Source organism: Spea bombifrons, chromosome 5 (genome assembly GCF_027358695.1).
Source record: "Spea bombifrons isolate aSpeBom1 chromosome 5, aSpeBom1.2.pri, whole genome shotgun sequence".
NCBI classification, from domain to species: Eukaryota; Metazoa; Chordata; class Amphibia; order Anura; family Pelobatidae; genus Spea; species Spea bombifrons.
The window spans coordinates 42208581-42234500 of record NC_071091.1 but is presented as its reverse complement, the minus strand read 5'-3'; the positions used below and the strand labels follow the sequence as shown (position 1 = coordinate 42234500).

The 25920-nt window shown below is 42.5% G+C and overlaps 1 protein-coding gene across 3 annotated transcripts in view; it reads right to left on the bottom strand.

The window, feature by feature from the left end:
* HUS1 (HUS1 checkpoint clamp component) overlaps positions 1–25920 on the bottom strand; it is a 152659-nt gene that overhangs the window by 100877 nt on the left and 25862 nt on the right. For all 3 annotated transcript variants that reach the window (XM_053467780.1, XM_053467781.1, XM_053467782.1), the window contains one exon: positions 19897–20073. In XM_053467780.1, the coding sequence (XP_053323755.1) occupies positions 19897–20073 (177 nt within the window). The remainder of the gene's footprint in view (positions 1–19896; positions 20074–25920) is intronic.

Sequence of the window (25920 nt, the reverse complement as noted above, 5' to 3'; positions counted from 1 at the left end):
GTGGGTCTGGTGGCTCAATATAGATTGGAACGTTGGTGAAGTCAGAAATGTAGGCCAAAGAAGCTACTTGAAACCATTTTTATATGTATGTCCTTGAGCCATTGTAACAAGATCTTTCATATTGCATATAATTATTACTCTTTTAATCTAGGCTAGGGGAGCAGGGGTAGACGGAACCATCCAATATTTCGGGATCATTGCCCTTGCAGCGTTTAAAAGGTGAACCATAAGCGAGCGCTTGTAGGTGTCCACTGGGGAATGCGTGAAATGGAGGACGATTAACTCCAGTGTAAGCTGGAATCCGGAGTCAACCACCTCCTGAAGGACCCTTTCAAGTGTTGGGGTAAATACAAAGTATGTATATCTGTAATTAATATGTGCTTGATTAAGTTTATGTGTGTATATATGTATGTATGTATGATAGCTGCAAGCCACTTAGGGGGGGAAGTAACAGGAAAGACAGCTGTAAGAAGATATCACACCTACATACTATGTAGAGAAGGAAGGAAATGCATCACCTAGAGATAGGCATGGGAAATATAGCAAGTCAATAACATCACACGGTGGGGTCTTGGGAACACAGGACAGGGACCTCATTTACACATCAAGAGAGAAATCCCTTAGGCTAGGTTTCCACTTGGGTTTTTGTCCGGCGTTTTTTTCTTGATGAAAAACGCCAGGAAAACTGCCAAGAAAACTGCCACTGCATTTACCTGCGTTTTGGCGTTTTTTCTGCAGTTTTTTCTGGCGTTTTAGCCTTTCTGTGGAAATTGCTTTTTTTGACCTTAGGCAGTTTTTCCAGCCTTTACAAGTTAGAAGTTTCACCCAGCTAAAAGGGATTAGGATAAATGGCAAGTATCTGCCCTCTCCTGATGTCATTTACTTGGTAGACCCTTTTGTCTCTTTTCTGTGGTTTGTAAGGAATGCTTTATTTCGAATGTCTGCTCCTCTGGGAAGATTGGCCCCAAATGATGGTGCAAATTGTTTGCTGTTGCTTTTGGCACGCAGGATCCGGTCGCGTATGTTTGTTTGTAATGGCATGTTTGTTCCAAATGGTGTAAAATTCAATATGAACCAGTCCAGGACTTTGTTTTGTGTGAAACTGTTTGTTTTCAGCCTATTTCTCGTAGGACACACAGATACTGGGTCCATCCTCTGCATTGTAACTGTGGAAAAAACGCCATAAAAAACGCCAAGGCAATAAACCCACATGGCTTTTTCATGGCGTTTTTTCACTCTCACATAGACTTCTATTGGAGAAAAAAAGCCAAGATTTCTTGCAAAAAACGCCAGAGTGTCAACATGCTGCAGTTTTGAAAAACTGCCACAGAGCCCAAAAAAGCAGAAAAACGCCAAAGAGGACTGAAAAAACGCCAAACAGAAAAACGCCAAGTGGAAATGGCATTTTGCGATTTCCCATTGAATTACAGCTAACATCTGGCTGCAGCCGTTTTTCACAAAAAAACGCCAGGTGGCGCTATTGGCGTTTTTATAGGCGTTTTTAGCATAAAAAACCCAAATGGAAACCTAGCTTTAAAAAGACATTGTAGAAACACACACAAAAGGAGACTGGATTGGAGAGTCTCACCTTTGGCACATCACCCACACAGCATACACACTTAGCAGCAGATATTAGATAGATGGGATGTTTGTGATCGGTATGAATGATTGTCATCTGTATATCACTGTAACTCTGGTTTTGTCTTTGCTGTAACATTAATCTGGGTAGATTCTAATTAAAGCTCTCTCTCTGGTAAGAATCTTGGGTTGGCTGTTTTATTGTAATATCAGGTAGAAAACCTTAGTAGAACTAGACATATATATTATCTGGAAAAGGGGATACGGTTATATGTTAGTTCTTGGAGGAGGTAACAAGGGGTATTACATTTATCATTAATACACAACGCAGAGCAGATTATTCTCCACGCATATCAATTGGTGGTATTGGTTTGAGAGAGGAGAAGTATATACAACATCAAGAACAGCCCGAAATGAACGTATGAGGGCACATTCCCACCATATATGTGTATAAGAGCCTACCGCCCCTTCACATCTCCGAAAACTCAGGCGGCACTTGTGAGATAAAATGATAAAGGTCTTTTGGGACCCTGTACCACCATGTGAGCAATTTGTAGCTAGCCTCTTGTCCTTTACTATAAATGTCGCAGTTATGGGTTAACCTTGTACCTAAGTCCCCTTCCCATAGCCCCATGAAATACGGTTTAGTTGTTGAATAATCCCGTAAAGTTTGGAAAGTAAATGGGAAGTTTTAGTTCCCTGAGCTTCTCAAATGGTGTAAGTTGTCTAGAAAAGTTGTGGGTCGCAATGTGGTGAGAAAAACTGGGCCAGTGGGGACTGATATCTGCCTTTAGCGGGGCCCTGCTATTTGGATTAGTTATACGGTTGTAGTGAAAATAACGTGGAATCTCCAATGTGGGGGGGGGTACTTTACTCGTTATCAAATATTTTTCTACTTACCTTCGGGCTTTCTGTCTTCTACGTATACTGCCTTGAGGGAGTCCATATCCGAGAAGAGCACAGATCCTTCTTAAAGGGCTATTCTATGCCCTATATGATATAAGGGGCTGTATTTGTATTTATATCCTCCACATTTATCTACTTACTACATTATATAATGTTTACGTTTTGTTTCTTTTTTCATATATTTGGATCCATTTGAGTCTCTTCCAGCACATCAAAGATTTGTTGTGTATTTTTTTATTAATCACTCACACACGTGGCTTAGCAACCAGAGTGCGCGATTATTTATTGTTTCTCTTTATTTTCTTTGTCACTAAATCAGCGGTGAGGTCTGGATTTATAACACACAGCACCAGCACATTTGTGTTTATTATTGCTTTCTTTTATACCAACACATCACTTTGTTTTTTTCATTAGAAATATTGGTAGTGTTTGTATAATGCATAGAAACCGAGGAAGCATATTCATCTTCAGGACCCCTATTCGTCAAAATCAGGACAAACGAAGAAACGACCATTTCCTTAAATCCACAGTGACAGCAGAGAGTAAAGAGTGATAGTTCAAAGTAGCCAGCTGCGTAAAAGATACAAAGGAATTTTCAACCCCAAATATGTTAAATAAGAATCACACCATCTAAAGAGAATTTCTGGATAATGTCACTTCTCATGGCCTCTGATATGTTAATTTCTAAAATTAAACTACTTTTGGAGATTTATTTTATAACTGGATATCTCATGAAATGTCCGAGGCTCTGTGGTAATATTGAAAAGGGAGTCTGTGGGATTGGAAACCATATATAATAGGTAATCTGCCAAGGGCTCAATGGAGAGAACAGAGGGGAAATTAAGACAGGGGACAGGCCTGTCAGGTGCCATTCGACAGGTCGACCCTAAAAACTGGCATATTACTGTATTTGCTCGATTATAAGCCAAGGTTTTTTGTTTTTCTTTTTTAGAGCGAATGCCCCTCGTCTTATAATCGAGGTCGTCTTCTAATCAGACCTCAAAAAAATGTCCGCCGGGGCCAGGCTGCTTACCAGTAATTTGGTCGTGAGCAGCGTCTCTTGTACTAGCAGCAGGAGAACAGGAAGCCAGCAGAGTCATCATATGTTCCTTCTTCCTCTGGGGGCGGGGCCAGAGAAGTTGCAAAGGGAAGCAGTTGGGCCTCTGCAGAAGTCTGCGAGTGAGAGATATCCCCAAGGGATAGGTTCAGGTAAGGGATGGGGGAGGGTTTATGAGCAAGTATGTGTGATTAATGGAATTGAGTATTTAAATGTTTGTGAATGAGTGTATGTGTGATAGCATGGATGTGTAAGGGGGGTGGTGGTGGTGGTAGCATGGCATAGGCAGGCTGTAATCACATTCCTATCATCCCCAGGTTCCAGCATGTACTGGCTGCCTTTGCTTGATAGGAGTGTGATTGCTGTTAGCAGTTATATATATATGCATTTTAACCCCCTATATGCCACTCAGCCCCCTATATGCCAGTGCAGTGAGGCTGCATATCTTTATATTAAAAAAAAACTAGTTAGATTTGCATACTTTTAATCCAGACACGTTAGGCCTACCCTACACCACTTCCATTCAGGCCCGGACTGGGACAAAAAATAGGCCCGGGCATTTAAGACTGAGCAGCCCATTTTTATTTATTTTTTTAATGTATTTGTTAAACCAAATTTTGACAAATTTAATTTACCATTTCTTGTGTTCTATTAGTTATATTTCAGCATGCTTTTGTCACTGTAATCAATTAGCATTACATAAATATATAATGAATCATAATGTCATGCAATTTATAAAGCACTATATCTTTAACGAAAGATTCGTAACTAATCTTTGACCATTTAGTTGGTACTTAGAGAAAAAACTAGTGGCAGTGTGGCACTCCTTGAGCCTTGGCTGGTCAGATCACCCTCATGACGAGCGAGTCTGTCAGTCACAGACTCACAGCACAGCAGAGCCTAGAATGTTTTGTCCTCTGAAGTGACTACAAATTCAGGAGGGTGTTTTATCTCCGGACAAGGAAAAATTAAATAGTTCAATTTATTCCTACAGAACGTAAAGGGTCAGAAAACAGATGACTAAATATATAGCAGGACAGGCTCTGCCACCCAGACACACACACAAGGACAGACTGCCACCCTGACACCCAAACACACACACCAGGACAGGCTCTGCTACCCAGACACCCAAGCACACACACCAGGACAGGCTCTGCCACCCAGACACACACATCAGGACAGGCTCTACCACACCGACTGAAGATTAGGGGAAGAGTGTGAGAGTCTGTGCAGTCTTCCCCGTTCTCAAAGTCATGGTCAGGGTGAGAGGTCCTCTCCCCTGAAATCATTCCCAGTCCCTTTGTCCCTCATTCACTAAGCCATACCTCTCCTTTCCTTCCTCCCCGTGAACTATAGATCAAACACATATAAACAACACTTTCATGTACAGATCACATACAAACCCTATATTTGCAGGTATGCATAAATGATGTATGAAAACATAGCATAGCAGGTATAGATCAACAGAATCAACACAAAAACCAAGCTTTGCAGGTATAGATCAACTGAAAATCACATGTTAACTCAGCGTTGAAGGTATAGATCAAATAAACAGAATCAGACATACAAACCCTCTATTTGTAGGTATACAATAATAATGTATGGAAACAGAACATACCAGATACAGATCAACAGAATAACACACACCCAGCTTTGCAGCTGTAAATCAATTAGAATTCACATATAAACTTAGCATTAAAAGGTATAGATTAGGGCTGCAACTAACGATTATTTTAATAATCGATTAGTTGGCCGATTATTTTGTCAATTAATCGGATAAAAAAAATACATTATTTTAAATTGAAGAAAAATTGCAATAAAAAACGTACAATTTACACTTTCATCTCTTTATTGCATTGGCCTCTCTCTATTCACCTTCTTATTTTACTGACATAATAATAAAAGCTACAAGAACCCAAACACGGTGCTTCTCAAACTAGGTTTTAATACAAAATTATTAGTAAATATTAATTCATATGTTAACTATTTTTCATATTTAATAAAAACTGAGAAAAAAGCCTTGTTTAAATTTTTTTATTTACCAAACTGCCCCCAGTTATGCACATCTGACCCCCAGCTTGCCACTCTGCCCCCATATATGCCTTATACCTCTTATATGCCAGATTCCACTGTGCCCCCTGATATGCCACTGTGCCCCTGATATGCCTTATACTCCTTATATGCCAGTGATATGCAACTGAGCCCCCTGATATACCTTTTACCCCCAGATTTGTTTTATGCCCCCCTGATATGCCTAATATCGATGTCTTATACCCCCTATATGCCACTGAGCCCCCTGATATACCTTTTACCCCCAGATATGTTTATGCCCCCCTGATATGCCTAATATCCATATGCCATATACCCCCTATATGCCCTAAAAATTCATAATACCCCCCATACACCACTATAACTCACCCATACACCACTCTGGCTCCTCCCCCTCCCATCCACCACTCTGGCTCCTCCCCCTCCCATCCACCACTCTGGCTCCTCCCCTCCCATACACCACTCTGGCTCCTCCCCCTCCCAAACACCACTCTGGCTCCTCCCCCCTCTCATACTCCACTCTGCCTCCTCCCCCCTCCCATACACCACTCTGCCTCCTCCCCCGCCCATACATCACTTTGGCTCCTCCCCTCCCATACATCACTTTGCCTCCTCCCCCTCCCATATACCACTCTGCCTCATCCCCTCCCATACACCACTCTGGCTCCTCCCCCTCCCATACTCCACTCTGCCTCCTCCCATACATCACATTGGCTCCTCCCCTCCCATACATCACGTTGGCTCCTCCCCCTCCCATACTCCACTCTGCCTCCTGTGAACCTCCGTTTCTGACAAGACACCAGGGAGCCGGGTAGAGAGGCAGAGTGGCGTATGAGAGGGGGAGGAGCCAGAGTGGTATATTGGAGGGTGGCTCCCATACACCCCTCTTGACTCCTCCCCCTCCCATACACCGCTCTGCTTCTCTACCCGGCTCCTTTACTGAAGGCACTTTCATTGCAGCTTCATAGAAGCCACAGTGTAAGTGAAGGGCCGTAACGGAGTCTGTCTGTGCGATGCAGACCCTCACCGGCTATCAGAGAGGATGATTCTCTGTCAGCCGGTGGGGGTTTGCATCGCACAGACAGACTCCGTTACTCACCTTCACTTACACTGAGGCTTCTATGAAGCTGCAGGGAAAGTGCCTAGCAGTAACGGTGCCGGGTAGAGAGGCAGAGCGGTGTATGGGAGGGGGGAGGAGGCAGATGGGAGGGGGAGAGAGACGGAAGTGAGAGACCGGCCGACAGTGAGGGGAATCCAGGTCTCCTGCAGCGTTGCGGGGGATCTGGATTCCGGTGTTATAATCCGATCCCTGTTTGAGGTCGGATTATATAAGGAGAGGAGGTTTTCAGAGCATTTGCTCTGAAAAAAACCTCTTTTTATAATCGATAAAAATCGATCCGATTAATCGATGATGAAATTCGTTGACAACGATTTTCATTATCGATTTTATCGATTAGTTGTTTCAGCCCTAGTATAGATAAACCCCTAAATTATAGCATAGATCACAGCCAGCTCTGATCAGCACCCAGATTACACACACACACATTACAGCCCAGCCTGAGCCAACTTTGTCCCCTAACAGCCCAGTGTAAGACATCTTTGTCGACAAACAGCCCACTCTTCATGTACAATTCACAATTCATCCACACATTTATTCATTAATTCTCGTATGCATTCACACAATTCATCCACACATGAATTCATTCTCGTACGCATTCACACTACCCCCTCTCCCCATCTACCCGATGGCCAGTCCGGGCCTGCTTCCATTCCATGTTGCTTAAAAACGGTGAGCAGGTTATCTGAACTATGAGCATATAAAGGTGTAAAGTGTTTTGACTATGCTAGGGAAATATCAGTGCCTACTTTTAATTACCTTAACTGGACCAAGATTCATTTTCCTGCCAAAAAAACGTCATATTTTTGTTTAAACATGGTCACGTGGCACGTTAATATTCTCAATATAGTGAGCTATTCTTTGTTGCAATTGTATAAAGCCTTTCACACGTTTTGTGTTCTGGTTTGCCATTTGCTGACTTGCTGAGTGGATAACCACATAGGCCTTGTTTAATCTACAGGGGTGTACTAGTCAAAGGGGAACTCTCTCTACGCTGCCTATTTTTTAACAAAAAAAAGTTTAGATGTTGCACACCATAAAACGGTATTAGACTCTTTACACGAACACTCATATTTCCGAAAAGGCATCAAAACGCTGCCTTGTTTAAGGCAATATGTGGCTTCATGACATCAGCAGAGGATATCACTACACTCAAGAAAATCACAGCAGTCTGTGCTCACAGGAGTAACCAAATACTGAGAACACAACTATAAAAAAAAGTAAGGTTTCCCCTTTAAATTAGAAGTATGTAGTCACTTGCCATGGGTGGTTTCCTTAGTTTCTTTGAACATGAACATCTTGTATGCCAGACTCAGTCTTGAGTACTGTTCTTGGGTATAAAACGCACATGTAAGATTAAAATCTACAAAGCTGAACATCTCAGCTAACAACTGCAGAAAACCAAATGTGGTTGACTAATAACAATAAAACACCACTTTGCTAGCATCAGTTGTAGTGTGAATCTGTGACAGTTAACCTTTGTAGCAATTGGTGTGATGGTGATGGTGTTCACAGCATTAAAAGATTCAGGTTACAAGCACTTTAATTTTATTTACAATAATTATAATAAAAGTTGTATAATAGACATAAAAACAAGTTAAACAAAAAATACACAAGCCAATTCACACCAGATACCCAAGCCTGCTTCGCAATTCAGCTTAATCAGAGGGGTAGATATGCGGAGTAACCTTATCTGTGTGGATAGATAGAACAAAAAGAAGAAAGGAAAAAGTTAAGATCCAAGGAAATGCCAGATGTTATGATAATTCATTGTGTTTGCGTTTACTTTAGTTTTAATTGGTGTTATGAACCGGATGAAAATTTGTATGTGATTAAGTTGTGTTTTATTTAATTTATTATAATATTCAGATTAAATTTAACATTAAAACATGTTATAAATGAGATTAATAACATTAATATTTTTTTCATGTTGTGTGATTCATTATAATTTAGTTGGGATTTTTTATTTTATCAGCTACTATCAAGAGACTTACTTGTAGGTTATGTTCACTCAGTAAGTAGCAGTAATATCCTTATGGTGAATGAGCAGGGTTTTTTTTTTTTAATCATAAAAGGACCGCAAAAGAGAAAAGTTTTAATACAATGAAGATATATTCATTCTATCCATAGTTTAAATATGTCAATTAAGTTTTACTCACATTTGCAGTTTACTGTCACCCCAGGATAGTTGTTTTATAGCGATTAGAAAATTGTAAATAACAGAGCTATTAACCCCTTCAGGACTTAATTCAACTCTGATTGTCCACTAACACTAATATCTAAAAATGTGGGAAAATTAAGAAAAAAGGAAATATCTTCAGTTTCACCTATAAAAGCTATATATAACCACTGCAAATGGGGAAAAAAACATAGTTGTGCACCATGGGAGGGGTCTGATATTAAAGTAAACAATGGTGGTCACTCCGTTTTTTTTTTTTGTTTTTTTTTTTACACATCATTTCTTTGTCACCCTTATGATACAATGCATGCATTACTCACAATTTCAATGATAACTTTGCAAATGCATTCTCAGAATGTCTATACCCATTCAAAGCGGTAAATCACTGTACTCTGGTGTTCTGGATATTTTGTTAGCCAATGCTAAGAAACGTCCACCGGAAGCTCTTAGCTTGGTTCACCCAAATCCAGGAGAGGAGTTTTGAGTTCCTTTCCAAATAGACAGAGATGCATCTCTTCAGATCTAGAACAGTACCAACAACCTTCAAGCATGCGCTAATCACACCCATTCTAAAATATCCTTCCTTAGATCCCACTTGTCTGACTGTCGCCCTATCTCTCTGCTTCCTTTTACCTCTAAGTTGCTTGAACAGATTGTGTACAAATGCCTTACTACAGGGCTCGAGAAATCCCAGACGCCAGGTCGCCATGGAGACTTAGAATTTTGTCCTGGCGCCTAGGAGTTTGTCAGCCTCTTACATCCACAAAAAAATGCCCCCGCGTCACCACGCGGGGGCGCTGCTGCTGTCTGCCCAGGAGTCTGGGCAGACAGCACAGCCACTCAGAGCCCGCCCCGAGCCTGAGATCACTCCCACGGAGTGATTCTGTAGGCTTAAACCGCGATTGCAGGAAAACCTGCAATAGCGTTTTCAGCTGCCACAGGCAGCTTCAGGAAAGGGGGTTCAGTGTTGATTGGGTCCCCACACAAGTGTGGGGACCTGACACAAAATCCCCCTGCTGCCTGATCGCTCCATGAGAGCGACAGGGCAGCGTTAACCCCTTCAATGTCGCGGCATTTTAGGGGTTAATTCCCGTTTTGTACGGGGCTCTGCTGCTGGTGGTCTGCCAGGCAGGCCAGCAACAGCAAAAACGAGCCCCCCCACAAGCCCTTTGATGACTCCTGTAGGCATGGAAGCCTACAGCAGTCATCAGAGAGACTCCCCCCTGCAATAGCTGGTCTATAGACCAGCAATTGCGTCCCAGACAAATGTTAACCCCTGCAATGCCATTCGTGGCATTGCAGGGGTTAACATTTGTCCCCACAAGCTTCATGACTCACTTGCTTTGACAGGCATTCAAGATACAGCCCTCTCTTTGATCTCCTCATATCTGTCTAACCGTTCCTTCTCTGTCAGCTTCTCTGGCAAAACATTATCACCCCTTCAACTTTTGGTTACTGTCCCCCAAGGTTTAGTCCTTAGCCCTCTGCTGTTCTTTCTTTATACTTCATTACTTGGAAAACTAATCAGCTCATTTGGCCTCTAGTATCATCTAAATGCAGATGATATCCAAATCTACCCGTCTTCTCCTGATCTCTCTCTCTGTCTCTCATGTAACATATTTCCAACTGCTTGTCTGCTATTTCTTCATGGATGACACAACGCTATCTGAAACTTAATCTTTCTAAAACTGAACTCATTGTCTTCCATCTCCTCTCATCTACCTGAAATCTCTATCACCATTAACACCACCATTAATCTCTCCTACTAACCAGGCCTGATGCCTTGGTGTCATCATTGACTCAAACCTCTCTTTCATTTCTCACATTCAGTCCCTCGCCAGATCCTGCCGCTTGCACCTAAAAAACATCTCTCGCATACGCCCATTCCTCACCCAAGAATCCACAAAACTCTTCATTCACTTATTTCCTGTCTTAACTACTGCAACACTCTTCTGGTAGGCATCCCACTGTCTTGAATCTCTCCTTATCAGTCTGTTCCAAAGGCTGCTGCTAGGTTTATCTTTCTTGCACGTCACTCCTCTTCTGCTTCCCCACTCTGAATTCCTCCACTGGCTCCTTATTACCTTTAGAATTAAATTTAAAATCCTGGTACTAACATATAAGGCCCTCCATAACACTGCTCCTTCATTCATTTCTGCACTCATAAACATACACTCCACTACTCCATGGGCTAAGGCTCTCCTCCTTATCCTTTTCCCGTCTATAAGATTTCACTCGTGCTGCCGCATATCTCTGAAACCTACTTCCACCAATCCTTCAGCCTTCACCCTCCCTCCCAAGTCAAGAAACATCTCAAAACCCACTTCTTCTGAGAAGAATATCATTGTAGCCACTAGGAACGTCCCTGTTACTCATACAAACCCACACGCTCACCCTCTCTCTGTTCCCTATATTTGTCATCACCCCATTACTTCAAGATTGTAAGCTTGCAAGCAGGGCTCTCTCCACCTAATGTATCAGTTTGTCTTAGTCTGTCAATTCTAGTCATGTCATACCCCTTGAATATATATATATTGTATGAAGTGGTGCATAAATTGTTGGTGCTATATAAATAAAAGATAATAATCTAGAGCACGAAGGCACTCTTCCGATGCATTTTCAGGAGACAGGGAAAACAATTGACAGATTTATTTCCTGCGTCCGACAGAACGAAGAGTAGACTTTAGGTGCGAATTCCGAGGGCAGAGAAAGGACCACTTTATCTGGAAAAATCTGAAGAAAAGGTTTTACTAAATATATGTAGCTCACTGATGCTTGTAGCAGAGGTAATGGCAATTAAGAATGCTGTTTTCAATGACAGAAGGTGATGAGAAACAGATTGAAGAGGCTCAAATGGAGGGAGAAAAAGTTCCAGACTTTTGAAAGGCCATCACGTCCACTTCTGATGAACCCCAAATTGCTACGATGAGATTGAAGGATTTCAAAATTCAAGGCCCATTCTCCTCCCAGACTGACGTTCTGCTTAGGAAGCCTGCGTGCGTTTTCATAGATCCCTCTACATGAACGGAGGATTGGAAAATGGAACGAGCCTCTGCCCCTTAGGAGGGCTATGCAAAGCAGAACAGGGCTCCTGGTGTCACTTTTCTTGTTTATAAAAGCCACCACACATCGATTGATCAAATCAGAACATCCTTTCCTGCAAATGATCTAGAGCTCAAGGTGGGATCCCAGAAGCCTTGAACGAACTGGTTTAGGTAAGTAGCTCCCCATCCCTTGTAACTTGCGTCTGTAGTTAAACTTCCTTTTTTGATATTGACCAAAGTCTTCAAGCTGACACAACTACTGTTTAAGGCCAACATGCAGGAGATGTTCTGACGTGAGCATGCAGTCCGATCCGGCGATTCAGCAGTGTAGGATGACATGCTGAAGGACCCGTAGATGGGAGACCCCCCAGGTGACTGCATAACAGGAAGAGGCCATTTTGCAAATTAAGGACATATAACTTCTTATGGAGCATCTGTTGGAAGACAAGACCTTATGGACCAATGACACAATGTCTTCCATCTTTGAAGGAGTTAAGGAGGCTTTCCCTGACTGCGTGTCCAGGAGTAGGCCCAAAAACCCACAATTTCTTGGGTTAGGATGAGGCTTGACCGTTGATAGGCGAGACTACAGGGAGGATACTGAAAAAGCCCGGACAAGCCAGTCGTCCCAATACGGGATGACTGATATGTCCTGGAGTCTGAAGTGTGCAGCCACTACTGCTACAAGTTTTGCAAAAGACCCTGGGGGCTGAGGTGAGTCCAAAGGGAAGGGTCTGATATTGATGGACCACTCCCGATACGCAGGTATCTCTAGTGAGATACGTACATGTACGTACGCATCCTTCAGGTCTATAGTACCCATAAAATCTAAAATATCTAGGGTATTCAGGGTAGATCTGACGGTTTCCATTTTGAACCTGGAATACATGATGTGCTGGTTTAGAAAACAGAAAACGTAGGTCTATAATAAGGCTGCCACCTCCTGTGTATTTTGAGACCACAAATATGGGGAAATGTATTCCGTGACCTTGCTGCACCATGGGGACCGGGATGAGAGCTTGCAATTCTTGAAACTGGTTCACTGCCTCAATGAGGAAAGAACGTTTCAAAAGATTTCTTCATCGACACTTCCACATTTTTGTCCATGTGATCTGAAAAGTAAGGGTAATCTGGTTTTCTTGGACACCTTCATAACTGCTGTATCAATAGTAGATGTTTCACAATCCGATAAAACTATTCATCAAAGGTAAGATCACGTCTGGATAGGTTACGTTTGTGCTCTGGATGGTTCCATTCTTGCTTTATGATGTCTGACAAAACATGGTGGACAGGAAAGCAGGGATTCTGTTTAGAGAAGCCAGAGGAAAAAAAAAAAAAAAAAAGGGTCTTTAAAAGCAGCAATCAGGGCGTCCACTTCCTCAAGTGGAAAAAGGAAGGAATTCTTATCTGTCACTTCTCCCTCTTCGCGTTATCTTCCAATTCAGGATAATCAAATTCAGAGAAACGTGATGATTGGTTGAACATGGCCGGCTCCGGGGAAGCACAGAAGAGTGTCTAAGGAGTAGACATAGGTTGTTTGAAGGTGGAGAATGTGGTTACATCTCACCCTTTAGCCAGGTAAAAAATATTTACCTCCGGCTTTTCTTAGGGTCTTGAAGAGACTTATGGCAGCCAGCACATTAAATGTGGGATAATAGCTTGTTGAAGTACTGAACTTAGCATCTTCTGCAGCCATGAGGTCAAGCTGTGGTGCTTAGTGAATGTGTGGAATTTTTTTCAGGTGGCAGCCTTGTATATTATAGAAGGATCTAGGCATGAAAGTTCAGCCCAGGAGGTAGAAATGGATCTTGTTGAATGAGCTCTCAAGTTGGATGGAGGTTCCAGACCCGCGAGACATTACATTCAGATATTGCTTTTTTAATCCAGCAGCCTATCAAGGTCTTGGTCACTTTAATTCCCTTTCTGAGAAGGAAATGAACAGGCAGCTGGATTTCCTCTGAGGTTCTTTTCTGATAAGGTATATCTCCGTAGGTCTAATGTGTGCAGCAGTTGTTCTTTGGGATTTAGTTCTGGACAGAATGAAGGCAGGACAATTATGGAAACCGGAAAACACTTTCCGTACAAATTAAGGGGGGTAGTTTTAGCACCACTGCTTCTGATAGAATTCTGATGAAGTGTTCTTTCATTGACATTGCTTGAATTTCACCAATCCTTCTTGCAGAAGTGAACACCACTATGAGCACTGCCTTGAGGGTGAGTGTTTTGAAAGCAATGTCTTCCAGAGGTTCGAAGTGGGAAGAGGTCAGTTGTTGTAACACAGGATTAAGATCCCACGGGGGAAATGTAGGTTGATGTCTAGGTGTTAGGCTACAGATCCCTTTGCAAAACAACTAGATACAGGGTTGTTCGGCTAGGCGAAAATCAAGCAAGATGCCGAGTGCAGCTACTTGTAATTTCAAGGTGGTTGGTTTTAGACCCCTATTAAACCCGTTCTGCAGAAAAACGAACACAGAGTGGATATCTGATGGCGAAGCTTTGTGGACTTTGCACCAAGAGAGGAAAGTCCTCCAGATCTTTTGCGAAAGTGGAACCCATCCTGCTGGAGATCAAGGTTTCGATAACAGCTGGGAGAAAGCCTTTGGATTTCGATATTTCCCTTTCAGAATCCATGCCGTAAACTTGAGACGATCTGGGTGACAGACTGGACCCTGTAGAAGTAAGTTCTTTCGAGGAGGTAGACGGAAAGGACTGTCACAGGCCAGTTGGATGAGATCGGTAAAAAAAAGCCCTCTTTGGTCAGTATGGAGTGATGAGTATCACCGGGTGAGAACCTTCTCTTATTTTCTTTAGGACTCTGGAAAGGAGTGGAATTGGAGGAAATACATAAAGACAGCTTGTATTCCCATGACCGTGACAGAGCCTCTAGTCCTTTTAGATGCCCTATGGGAGAGGAAAATTCTGACCTTAGTTTTGGATTGGTCTATTTCGGATGAGCCCCATTTCTTCGTAATTAACTGAAAAACATCATCGTGCTCAGAAGATCATGTGATGCCAGTGCTCCATCATAAAAGCCCCACCGGAAGTGAAGGGCAGTAGAGGACTGCATTGGGAGGCGGGACCCGCCAAGAAAGTCGCGGGCAGGAGCAGGCGGTCAGGCACTGTACCTGCGGGTCCCGGTAATCCCGCAAGGCTGCCTTCTCGCTGCTCCCTTTCAGTGTCTCCTCTCTTGCTCCGCCAGGAACAAAACAGAGTCACGTGATGTGATGTCACTTTCCGTGATTCCGCCTTGTTCCTGGGCGCAGCAAAAGAAGAGATGCTGTGAGGGAGCAACACGAGTGCAGCAAATGCAAATGTGGCGGGATCATGCGGGATTGGCCACAAATATGGCGGAAGCAGAACACCCACATTGCGGGAGCGGGTGGGGTTGGTCAAAAAATCATCGGGAGCGGGATAAAAAAAAACAGTCCCGCGCAGGGCTCTAAAGGGCAGTAGCGGATGTTGTCTGCGTGCATCATTCAGTCGTTCATCGGCTGCCAGAGAGGAGTATCCCCGCAGCGCTGAAGGGGACCTGGATCCTCCTCTTTGGCAGCGGGTGGACGTTTATGCGATGCACAGAAGTGGAGGTTGCCCGCGCGCATTGAGCAGACGTTCACCGGCAGTCAGGGAGGAGGATCCAGGTCCCCTGCAGTGATGCGGGGATCTGGATTTTAGTGTTATAATCCGACCTCTATTTGAGGTCAGATTATAAAACGAGGGGTATTTTTCAGAGCATTTGCTCTGAAAAAACACTCATATTATATTCAATAAAATCGATTCAACTAATCGATAATGAAAAATGTTAAAGATTTTCGTTGTGGTATATTATCGATCCCAGTGCTCAGGGTCTCATTGTCAGGCGAGACTGTGGTAGGACTTCATAGGGTGCTGCAATCAGCCAGTCGTCTAAATACGGGATTACTTTTATGCCTTGTTGCCTGAGAAACACAGAGACCGCCAACATGACCTTACAGTTATTGAAACTTATAGTTCATAAGGTTAAAAAAGACCTAAGTCCATCAAGTTCAACCGTTCTACCGAACCTTCCTATTCCTTGGTAAAGATCAGTGGTGCAGATGCCACTCCAATAGGTAGGGCCTGAAACTGAAAATGTCGAATCCCTTGATTTGATGGATAAGCGAGACGAAGGAATTGTTGAATGTTTCTTGTAGATTGGAATATGGAGGCTAGCATCTTGTAGATCTATTGATGCCATGTAGTCTCCCGGTGAAAGGATCTCTGCAGTTGATTTCAAGGTCTACATACGGAACCTGTAATTAGTGATGCACCTGCACCAAGCATAGGTTTATTATTAGCCTGTATTTCCCTGAAGGCTTTTGTACCACAAAACCGTGGGAGTAGGTACATTTTCCCCTTGGAGGAGGGGTATTGGGATCAAAGCACCCTTTCTTATGAACTCCTGAACAGTTAGGTACAGACCAAGAAGTTTTTGAGAATCCTTTGGGGGCTGAGAAATGAGGAAACTAAGTAGGTCGATGATTGAATTCCATCATGTAACCCTGACTGATTATGCTTAGAATCCATGGGTTTGAAGTAATCTCTGTCCAATGTCAGAAGAACTGTGTCAGCCCCCCCCCAATTGGGTCTGCTTGTAGTCAATCTTGTACTCTCTATCTCTTCTTCTGCCTCTCTGATTTCTTCCTCTGTATGATCTGTAAAGAAAGGATTGATAATCTTCTCTACCCAGTCCACATGACACCTTATTCTTGTAAGGTCGGAAGGTGGTGGACCTAAAGTGAGGTGGCACTCTTCTTTGGGGCAACCAATTTTTCTCGGCTGTTTTAGACTCCATAATTTCCTCCAGGTTTCTGCCAAAAAGCTGTTTTTCAATGGTGTTGCTGAAATGCCTCGATCAGGAGGCATTCAGCGACACCAAACGCTTACTCCAGGACGGGGTGTGACCGCTCCGGAGAGTAGCCACAGCTGCTACTGCGAGTGATTTTCGCCATCCGCAAGATAGCAGCCGGCCTGTAAAAAAAAAAAAAACAATCAAGTTGAAAAAGTTCGCTAGATGGTCTCCAGACCCTCTAGAGAACTCTGGCTCCAATTGCAGGTTGAATACAGGTACTGTATTCAACCATGCAAGTCAATGGAGCCCAGCTTTCACAGATGTATACGCGTATTGCATAGATGTCCCCCGCCGGCCCCGCAAGACACCCGGGAGTCTGCTCCGGTAAGTAGGGGGGGGGCGCAGAGGAGGACAGTGGCAGCATATCTCGGTGGGGGGAGGAGGAGGACAGTGGCAGCATATCTCGGTGGGGGGAGGAGGAGGACAGTGGCAGCATATCTCGGGGGGGAGGACAGTGGTAGCATATCTCGGGGAGGGAGGACAGTGGTAGCATATCTCGGGGAGGGAGGACAGTGGCAGCATATCTCGGGGGGGGCAGAGTGGCAGCATGTTTTTTTTGGTGCTTTTTTAAAGAAAAAAACTTTTTCTTTAAAAAAGCACCAAACTTTTAGGGTGCGGCCTATATACGGGGGCGGCCTATATCCGAGCCAATACGGTATATATAAAATATTTTTGTGAGCAAGTCCTAAAATTAGCAAATTAGCTTAAAACAATTCTCACATGGAAAGCGTTAAAATACTGGAATATTAAATGCCCATGGGGTGTCTACTTTTAAAAAATGTATGATTTGATGGGGTAAATTGAATTGGCCGGGTTCAACAATGTCCCAATTAACACAGGGGGGGGGGGGGATGGCCACACATCTAATTTCCAATTAGAAAAATGCACACATTCCAAATGTGACCTTCTAATTTCCCCAAAAAACGACAAACCCATGCATGTGGTATCACTGTACTCGGGAGATGTTGCTGAACACATATTGGGGTGTCATGTGACATGTATATATTTATATATATGTGTGTGTGTAAAGGCAGGGGTGTGTGGTGAGGGCAGTGTATAAATGTGTATGTATGGGCAGGCGTGTGTGAGTATGTAGAGATTATATATATATATATATATATGTGTGTGTGTGTGTGTGTGTGTGTGTGTGTGTGTGTGTGTGTGTGTGTGTGTGTGTGTGTGTGTAAGGGCAGTGTATGTATGTATATGTCTGTATAACAACCAGCCAATCACCGGTAAGGTACATCGCTTGCCGTGATTGGCTGGTTGTTGTATGCTGGGTAGAGGGGTAGCCTTATACGGCGAGTATTGCCCAAACTCTATATTTTAAGTGGAAAAGTTGGGGGTCGTCTTATATGCCCAGTCGTCTTATACGCCGGAATATACGGTAAATAAGATACAATCAAAACAATGTCATCTAAAGAAATCCCTTCTTGTCTTGAAAAAAACAATATATAACTTGTGTGGGTTCAGTAAATGAGAAAAGAAGAAAATTACAGCTAAACGCAAGCAGTGCAGAAATTTTAAAACGGCCATTGTCACGAAGGGTACAAAAAATAAAATCAGCCTTTGTCACAAAGGGGTTAATATAGAACTCTTACTACAGCAGATAGAAAATAATTATGTGTGTAAACTTATATGTATGTATATGTGTATACACAGAGCCAAGTATTTATCACCCTCTAGCCGATTAACTTGCAACTCAGTGGGGACTTGAAAACCCCTCATAACAGTCTTTTCGAATAGCCACTTGTCTCTGAGGCAAGGATCGCTGCATCCTTCTTGGGCTGCCCGTGCACATTCTTGAAACACAGCAGGTGAGGCTTCAAAGACTAGGTCGCTGCCATGGGTTTTTCTAGCCATTGTGGAGACTTTCCAGAATCTTCCAGGGGCGTGTGTCTTTACGTTGTGGTGTTATCTCTAGCTTCTGTTCTGAGACGCAGGCTGGACCTCTATTCTATGGTGCTGGCCAGGCACTTTAAACAGAGGTCATTCGCCATGTTATGTGCTTGTGAGTTTATCTATTCGGCACAGTGATCTGTACATGTTGAAGTCCGACGCCTAACTTACAAGTTATATACTTAGCTAATTAACCCTGTCGTGACCAGGCCCAGGAGTCATAACTAAAACACATTACACCGTCGCGCCAAAAGTGACACACACCGAAACCGGAAGTCTGTTCGGCATCATGCTGGAGCTGTGCTGTGTCTGTTCCTAGCGGACCAACCTTCCTAGGTGGTGCAGGGGAGTTAAAGAAATGCAGTAAGCTTCTTAAAGGAACCTGTTTAAAGGTTACCTCTTCTGAAGTCTTTTACCCGCCGGGGTAGTGGAGTGTACGGGGCCTTTCCACATAAGTATCGCCCAATTTCTACAGTACCCCGTAGGGTTCCCGTAGAGGTTATAATCCAAAACTAGAGGATCAGAGGTTTAGATATAACGTAAGGATGTTTTTACTTTACTTAGAGGTTGGTAGAGATTAATAATGTAAGACTTTAAAATGTATAGGTTAGGCATACAGCTATTCGGAACAGAAAAGGAGACTGATTTCAGGACTGTATTTCTTATATGCCATGAAATTCTACGTTCCTATGTATCAATAAAACAATTTTCAATTTCTGCCAAAATCAATGAAGAAAGTGTCTGCCCCAATCTAAACAATCTTGTTCATGGTGAATTTTCTTGTTGGCTTCCTGTGCCTGTTTAGTTGTTTGCTGTGAGCGGTGTAAATTTTTTTCCTGTAAAAATCTCCTAGATACAAACTCCTGCTATTCTTGGCATTCTATAACGAGGACTGTCATTGTCACACTTTGGACCCTGGTAGAAGGATATCCTGCTACCAAACTCTGAGTTAAGCATCCAAACAGCCTGTTGTGATACCTTTGTAAAAATTGATTTAATTTGTATGTTTTCCAGATGTTTAACTAGCATGAGATACAAACAAGATCTCTTGTCCATTAAACAAATCTCAGACTCATTTTCACCAATATAAATATCAAGCATCCTACCCCGTGTATATTTGGTTAAAAAAAGTGCAGATATAAAAATGAATTTATGTTTTTAGCACTGAACATCAAAGGAGTATTCATTTAATTATCTTACCAATTCTACCGCCACTGTAAGACACGGTGATTGCTTGTTCGTCAGTTTGATTTTAACAGTTTTGGCATTCTGTGCCATTTTCAATGCTCGAGAAAGATTCTCAGGAACCAACTCTAGATATATTTCATTTTGTTCTGCAGACACTCCTTCCATCTGATATTCATCAAAGAAGTTACCCTTAATTGGAAAGACACAATCTTGAATGAGTTCACAAGTGAAAGCACAGTTATAAAGCAATGGACAAAAGCACAACACCACAAGTTTGCGCATCCTTGCACCTATAAAGCAGTAATTAGGGATGCACCGAAATGAAAATTCTGGTCCGAAATCAAAAATTCAGCATTCACTTGGTCGAAACAAAAAAAAAAAACAAAAAAAAAACCACTTCTATTAAAAATAAGTAACGCACCAAAATTGGACAATAAAATGCAATAGCAATATTATATATATATATATATATATATATATATATATATATATATATATATATATATACATATATACACAATGTCAAAAAATAGAGTATTGCAGAGTATGCGGTGATACCTTTTTTATTGGACTAACATAATATTAAAAAGACAAGCTTTCGAGAGTTATCCTCCCTTCATCAGGTCTGAAGCAATACTAATCAACATGATAGAGGTTACAACTTAAAACTTGCAACCATGGATGTGGATGGATGTGGAGTCTTTATATAGCAACATTCCCCATAAAGATGGTATTGAGGCCTGCATCAAATTCCTCTCCTCCAGCAATGCAACACAACAAAGTGAAACCATCGCCAGGCTCATAGAATTTATACTGGCACACAACTACTTCAAGTTCTATGACACTAACTACCTACAAATGACCGGGACAGCCATGGGCACCAAAATGTAACCGCAATATGCCAACCTTTTCATGGCTGACTTGGAACAGAGATTCCTAGCCACTCACCCCCACAAACCGCATAATTATTACCGTTACATCGACGACATCTTCATAATATGGACAGAAGGAGAAGAAAACCTTTTAAAATTCCACGAATCTTTCAATTCATTCCACCCATCTATAAAACTCAAAATGAATTTCTCAAAACACAGTGTGAGCTTCCTGGACTGCACTATAACTGTCACCTCTGGCTTTCTTCACTCTTCCGTGTATCGAAAACCCACAGACAGGTACAGCTACCTTCACAATTCAAGCTTTCAACCCAAACACACTAAACAAGGTGTCATTTACAGCCAAGTCATAAGATACCACCGTATCTGCTCTGACACTCAGGACAGAGACAAACACCTGGGCGCGCTGGCAGAGTCATTTCAGAAGAAGGGCTACAAGGAAAAAACTATATCCAAAAAAATTAAATCTGCTGTAAGAACGCCACGGGAAAGGCTTCTAGAATACAAAAAAAAGGATAACACAAGCAGGATCCCTCTGGTAGTTACCTACAACCCAACTCTTGAGGAAATCCGCAAGACCTACAGCTGATATTCTCAGAAGACCCCATACTTAAAAAAATATTCCCTCAGCCCCCAATATTGGCATTCAAACAACCACCAAACCTAAGGAAAAGATTAGTGCGCAGCAAACTGGCCCCAGAACAGGAGCATATACAGAATGTCACTGTACCATGTAACAAATCCCGCTGCAAACTTTGCCAACATATATGTGACAGTAACACAGCCAGTCACAACAACAAAACATACAGCAAAGATTCTTACTCATGTACATCGGCAAACGTGGTGTACATGATACAATGCTCTGCATGTGACAAAGGGTGCTACATTGGAGAAACTGGGCTTAAGCTGCACCTTAGAATGAACCTGCACCGAAGCTCCATCAAAAACCATGAGGAAGAAAAATATTGCACCCCGGTAGGACATCATTTCACACAGAACAATCACTCCATCCAAAACCTAAAAATTAAAGTACTCAAAGGAAATTTCAGAGACTCTCAGGAAAGAAAAACATTTGAGATGAAAATGATTACACATTTTAACACCATAAAAGAGGGACTTAATGTGGATTCTGGTTTCCTTACACACTACCAGAACTTCGTATGAACTTCATCTAGTCATCCAATGTCTAATTGCTGTTATCTTTGATGTTTTACTGTGGTTATTGGTTTCCCTAAATTTATTTGTTCTGTCCCTGGGTTATCTCTCTACCTCTCTGCATTTCTCACCTCCAGACCTATTATTTACGACACCCCACTCAACCCCCCCCTTCTCTTATACCATCACTTGTTTTAAGTTGTAACTAGGGCTGCAACAACTAATCGATAAAATCGATAATAATCGATAATGAAATTCGTTGCCAACGAATTTCATTATCGATTAGTTGAATCGATTATAAAATGAGGGTTTTTTCTGAAAAATACCCCTCATTATATAATCCGTTTGAGTGACTCACAGCAGCAGCTCCTACTTACCAGTCCCTCCCTGTAATCACTGTGACAACTGGCCCCGCCCCTTCCTTCTCCCAGAAGGCCAGAACCACATGGCTGTGACACTCATCTAACCAAGTATAAAATTAATATTTGGGCTGCTGAAAGTAAGGGGAGGTGGGGGTTAATTTAGGGGCAGTTATGGTTAATGGGGTGTTTAGGGTTATTTTAGGGGCACTTATGGATAATGGGGTGTTTAGGGGAGCTATGGTTAATGGGGTGTTTTGGGGGCAGTTATGGTTAATAGGGTGTTTAGGGTTAATTTAGGGGCAGCTATGGTTAATGGGGTGTTTAGGGTTAATTTAGGAGCAGCTGTGGTTAATGGGGTGTTTGGGGTTAATTTGAGGCAGTTGTGGTTAATGGTGTGTTTAGGGTTAATTTAGGGGCTGTTGTGGTTGACAGGGTCTTTAGGGTTAATTTAGGGGCAGTTATGGTTAATGGGGTGTTTAGGGTTAATTTAGGGTAGTTGTTTTGATGGGGTATTTAGAGTTAATTTAGGGGTAGTTATGGTTAATGGGGTGTTTAGGGTTAATTTAATGATGAGGACTGAGGGTTAATTTGATTAATTTAATAAAGTTAACTTAAGGTGCAGTTAGACATAAAGGGGATCAAACTAAGGGGAATCTAAATCCTGGGGGCAGTGAAGATTAACCCAGTACTTATTTATAAAAGTATGGTGTCAGTGTGCTGTGAACGGGTCTGTGACTCTATGAGGGGACTATGAGATATCTGGGGGGTATAAGGCATATCTGGGGAGGATGGAGTGACATATCTGGGGGTATAAGGCATATGTGGGGAGGGCAGTGTGGCATGTCTGGGGAGGACGGAGTGGTGTATCAGGGTGTATAAGGCATATCTGGGGCCACAGTGGCATATCTGGGGGTAGAGTGGAGTGCCATTTGTGGGGAGGGCAGCGTGGCATGTCTGGGAGGCAGTGTGGCATACCTGGGGAGGATGGAGTGACATATCTGGGGGTATAAGGCATATACGGTATATAAGGAATATGTGGGGAGGGCAGCGTGGCATGTCTGGGGAGGATGGAGTGGTGTATCAGGGGGTATAAGGCGTATCAGGCACGGTGGCATATGTGGGGGTGGAGTGGCATATGTGGGAGGCAGCGTGGAGTGGTATGTGTGGGAGGCAGCGTGGAGTGGTATGTGTGGGAGGCAGCGTGGAGCGGTATGTGTGGGAGGCAGCGTGGAGCGGTATGTGTGGGAGGCAGCGTGGAGCGGTATGTGTGGGAGGCAGCGTGGAGTGGCATGTCTGGGAGGCAGCGTGGAGTGGTATGTGTGGGAGGCAGCGTGGAGTGGTGTGTGGGAGGCAGCGTGGAGTGGTGTGTGGGAGGCAGCGTGGAGTGGTATATGTGGGAGGCAGCGTGGAGTGGTATATGTGGGAGGCAGCGTGGCATGTCGGGGAGGCAGTGTGGCAAGCCTGGGCTCAAATGTGCATCAATTGGGGGGGCTGGTTGGGAAATAAAGACAAGAAATGCATTTTATCAAAGTTTTTTTTATTCTGCTGTTTGTATTTAACATCATTTGTTTATTAAATTATTTTAAATAAATGAAAAATTTACATTCGTTTTTTTATCTGATTAATCGACAAAATAAAATCGGCAAACTAATCGATTATGAAAATAATCGTTAGTTGCAGCCCTAGTTGTAACCTCTATCATGTTGATTAGTATTGCTTCAGACCTGATGAAGGGAGGATAACTCTCGAAAGCTTGTTTTTTTAATATTATACAAAAAACAAAAACTGTCTGCGCTTCTTACCCTAATAAAGTTGGCAACAAATATATAAACATAATATAAATGAGAGGTTTTGGTTATATGAATTGGCCAAAGCATAATTAAGCTCACCCGCCACGTCAAGGCACACTCTCAATAGGGTGAGAACCTATTCTCACCTCCTACATAGTGGACACACAAAGCAGTTTATACTGACACCAAAACCTTATTAATGTGTTGGGGGAGGTGCAATTAAACCTCCTCCCCATTGACCCCTGGACAGCAAGCTGCAACCAGACTGATGAGGAGCCAACAACCTCAAATATGTGCAAACAGGGGGGAAAAAAATGTCGGTGCACTAAGCTAGTCACAGGCTCTAATAATATAAATGTGTAATACTATTAATACTAATAATTAATACTAATACTAATAATTAATATTATGTTAGTCCAATAAAAAAGGTATCACCGCATACTCTGCAATACTCTATTTTTTGACATCGTGTCTACTGGACTAATACGGCTTCACTCTTTTACATATATATATATATATATATATATATATATATATATATATATACACACACACAAACGAATTTCATTATGGATCAGTTGAATCGATTTTTATAGATTATAAAATGAGGGTTTTTTCAAAGCAAACACTCTGAAAAATAACCCTCATTTTATAATCCGTTTCATTCAGTGACTCACAGCAGTTCCCACTTACCAGTCCCTCCCTGCAATCACTGCCGGAGAAAGAAAGGGGCAAGGCCAATCGGCAGTTACTGCAGGGAGGAACAGGGAGAAAGAAAGGGGCGGGGCCAAACTGCTGATTGGCCCCGCCCATTTCCTATTGCATCCACATGGCTGTGACACTCATCTAACTGAGTACAGAATTTATATTTGGGCTGCTGAAAGTTAGGGGAGGTGGGGGTTAATTTAGGGGCAGTTATAGTTAATGGGGTGTTTGGGGTTAATTTAGGGGCAGTTGTGGTTGATGGGGTCTTCAGGGTTAAATTAGGGCCAGTTGTGGTTGATGAGGTGTTTAGGGTTAATTTAGGGGCAGTTGTGGTTGAAGGGGTGTTTAGGGTTAATTTAGGGGCAGTTATGGTTAATGGGGTCTTCTCTTCAAGATTAATTTAATGCTGAGGACTGAGGGTTAATTTTATTATTTTAATAAGGTTAATTTAAGGTGCAGTTGGGAGGTAAAGGGGGGCAAACTGAGGGGACTCTAAATCCTGGGGGCAGTGAAGATTAACGTCTATTTATTTATAAAAGTATTGCGTCTGTGAACGAGTCTGCAAATCTATGAGTGCACTATGGTATATCAGGGGGTATACGGCATACCTAGGGAGGACAGAGTGACATATAAGAGGGTATAAGGCATATGTGGGAAGGGCAGTGTGGCATATCTGGGAGGCAGTGTGGGAAATAAAAACAAGAAAAAAAAACAAGAAAAACAAGAAGTTTTTTATTCTGCCATTTGTTTTTAACAGGTTACTTTCTTTATTAAATTATTTTAAATAAATGAAAAATTTACATTTTTTTTCCGATTAATTGAAAAAATAAAATCGGCCAACTAATCAATTATGAAAATAATCGCTAGTTGCAGCCCTAATCACACCCCTATCATGCCCAGGAAGCCAGTACATGCTGGAACTTGGCCATGATAGGAGTGCAATTACAGCCTCCCTGTGTCATGCTATTCCCCCCACCACCACCACACACACACACACACACACACACACACACACACACACACACACACACGTTCATATACTTCATTCCCTTAATCACACATACTTGCTACTGATACACCCACCCCCTTTCCTGAACTGCAGATCTCTTACTCGCATACTTCTGCAGGGGC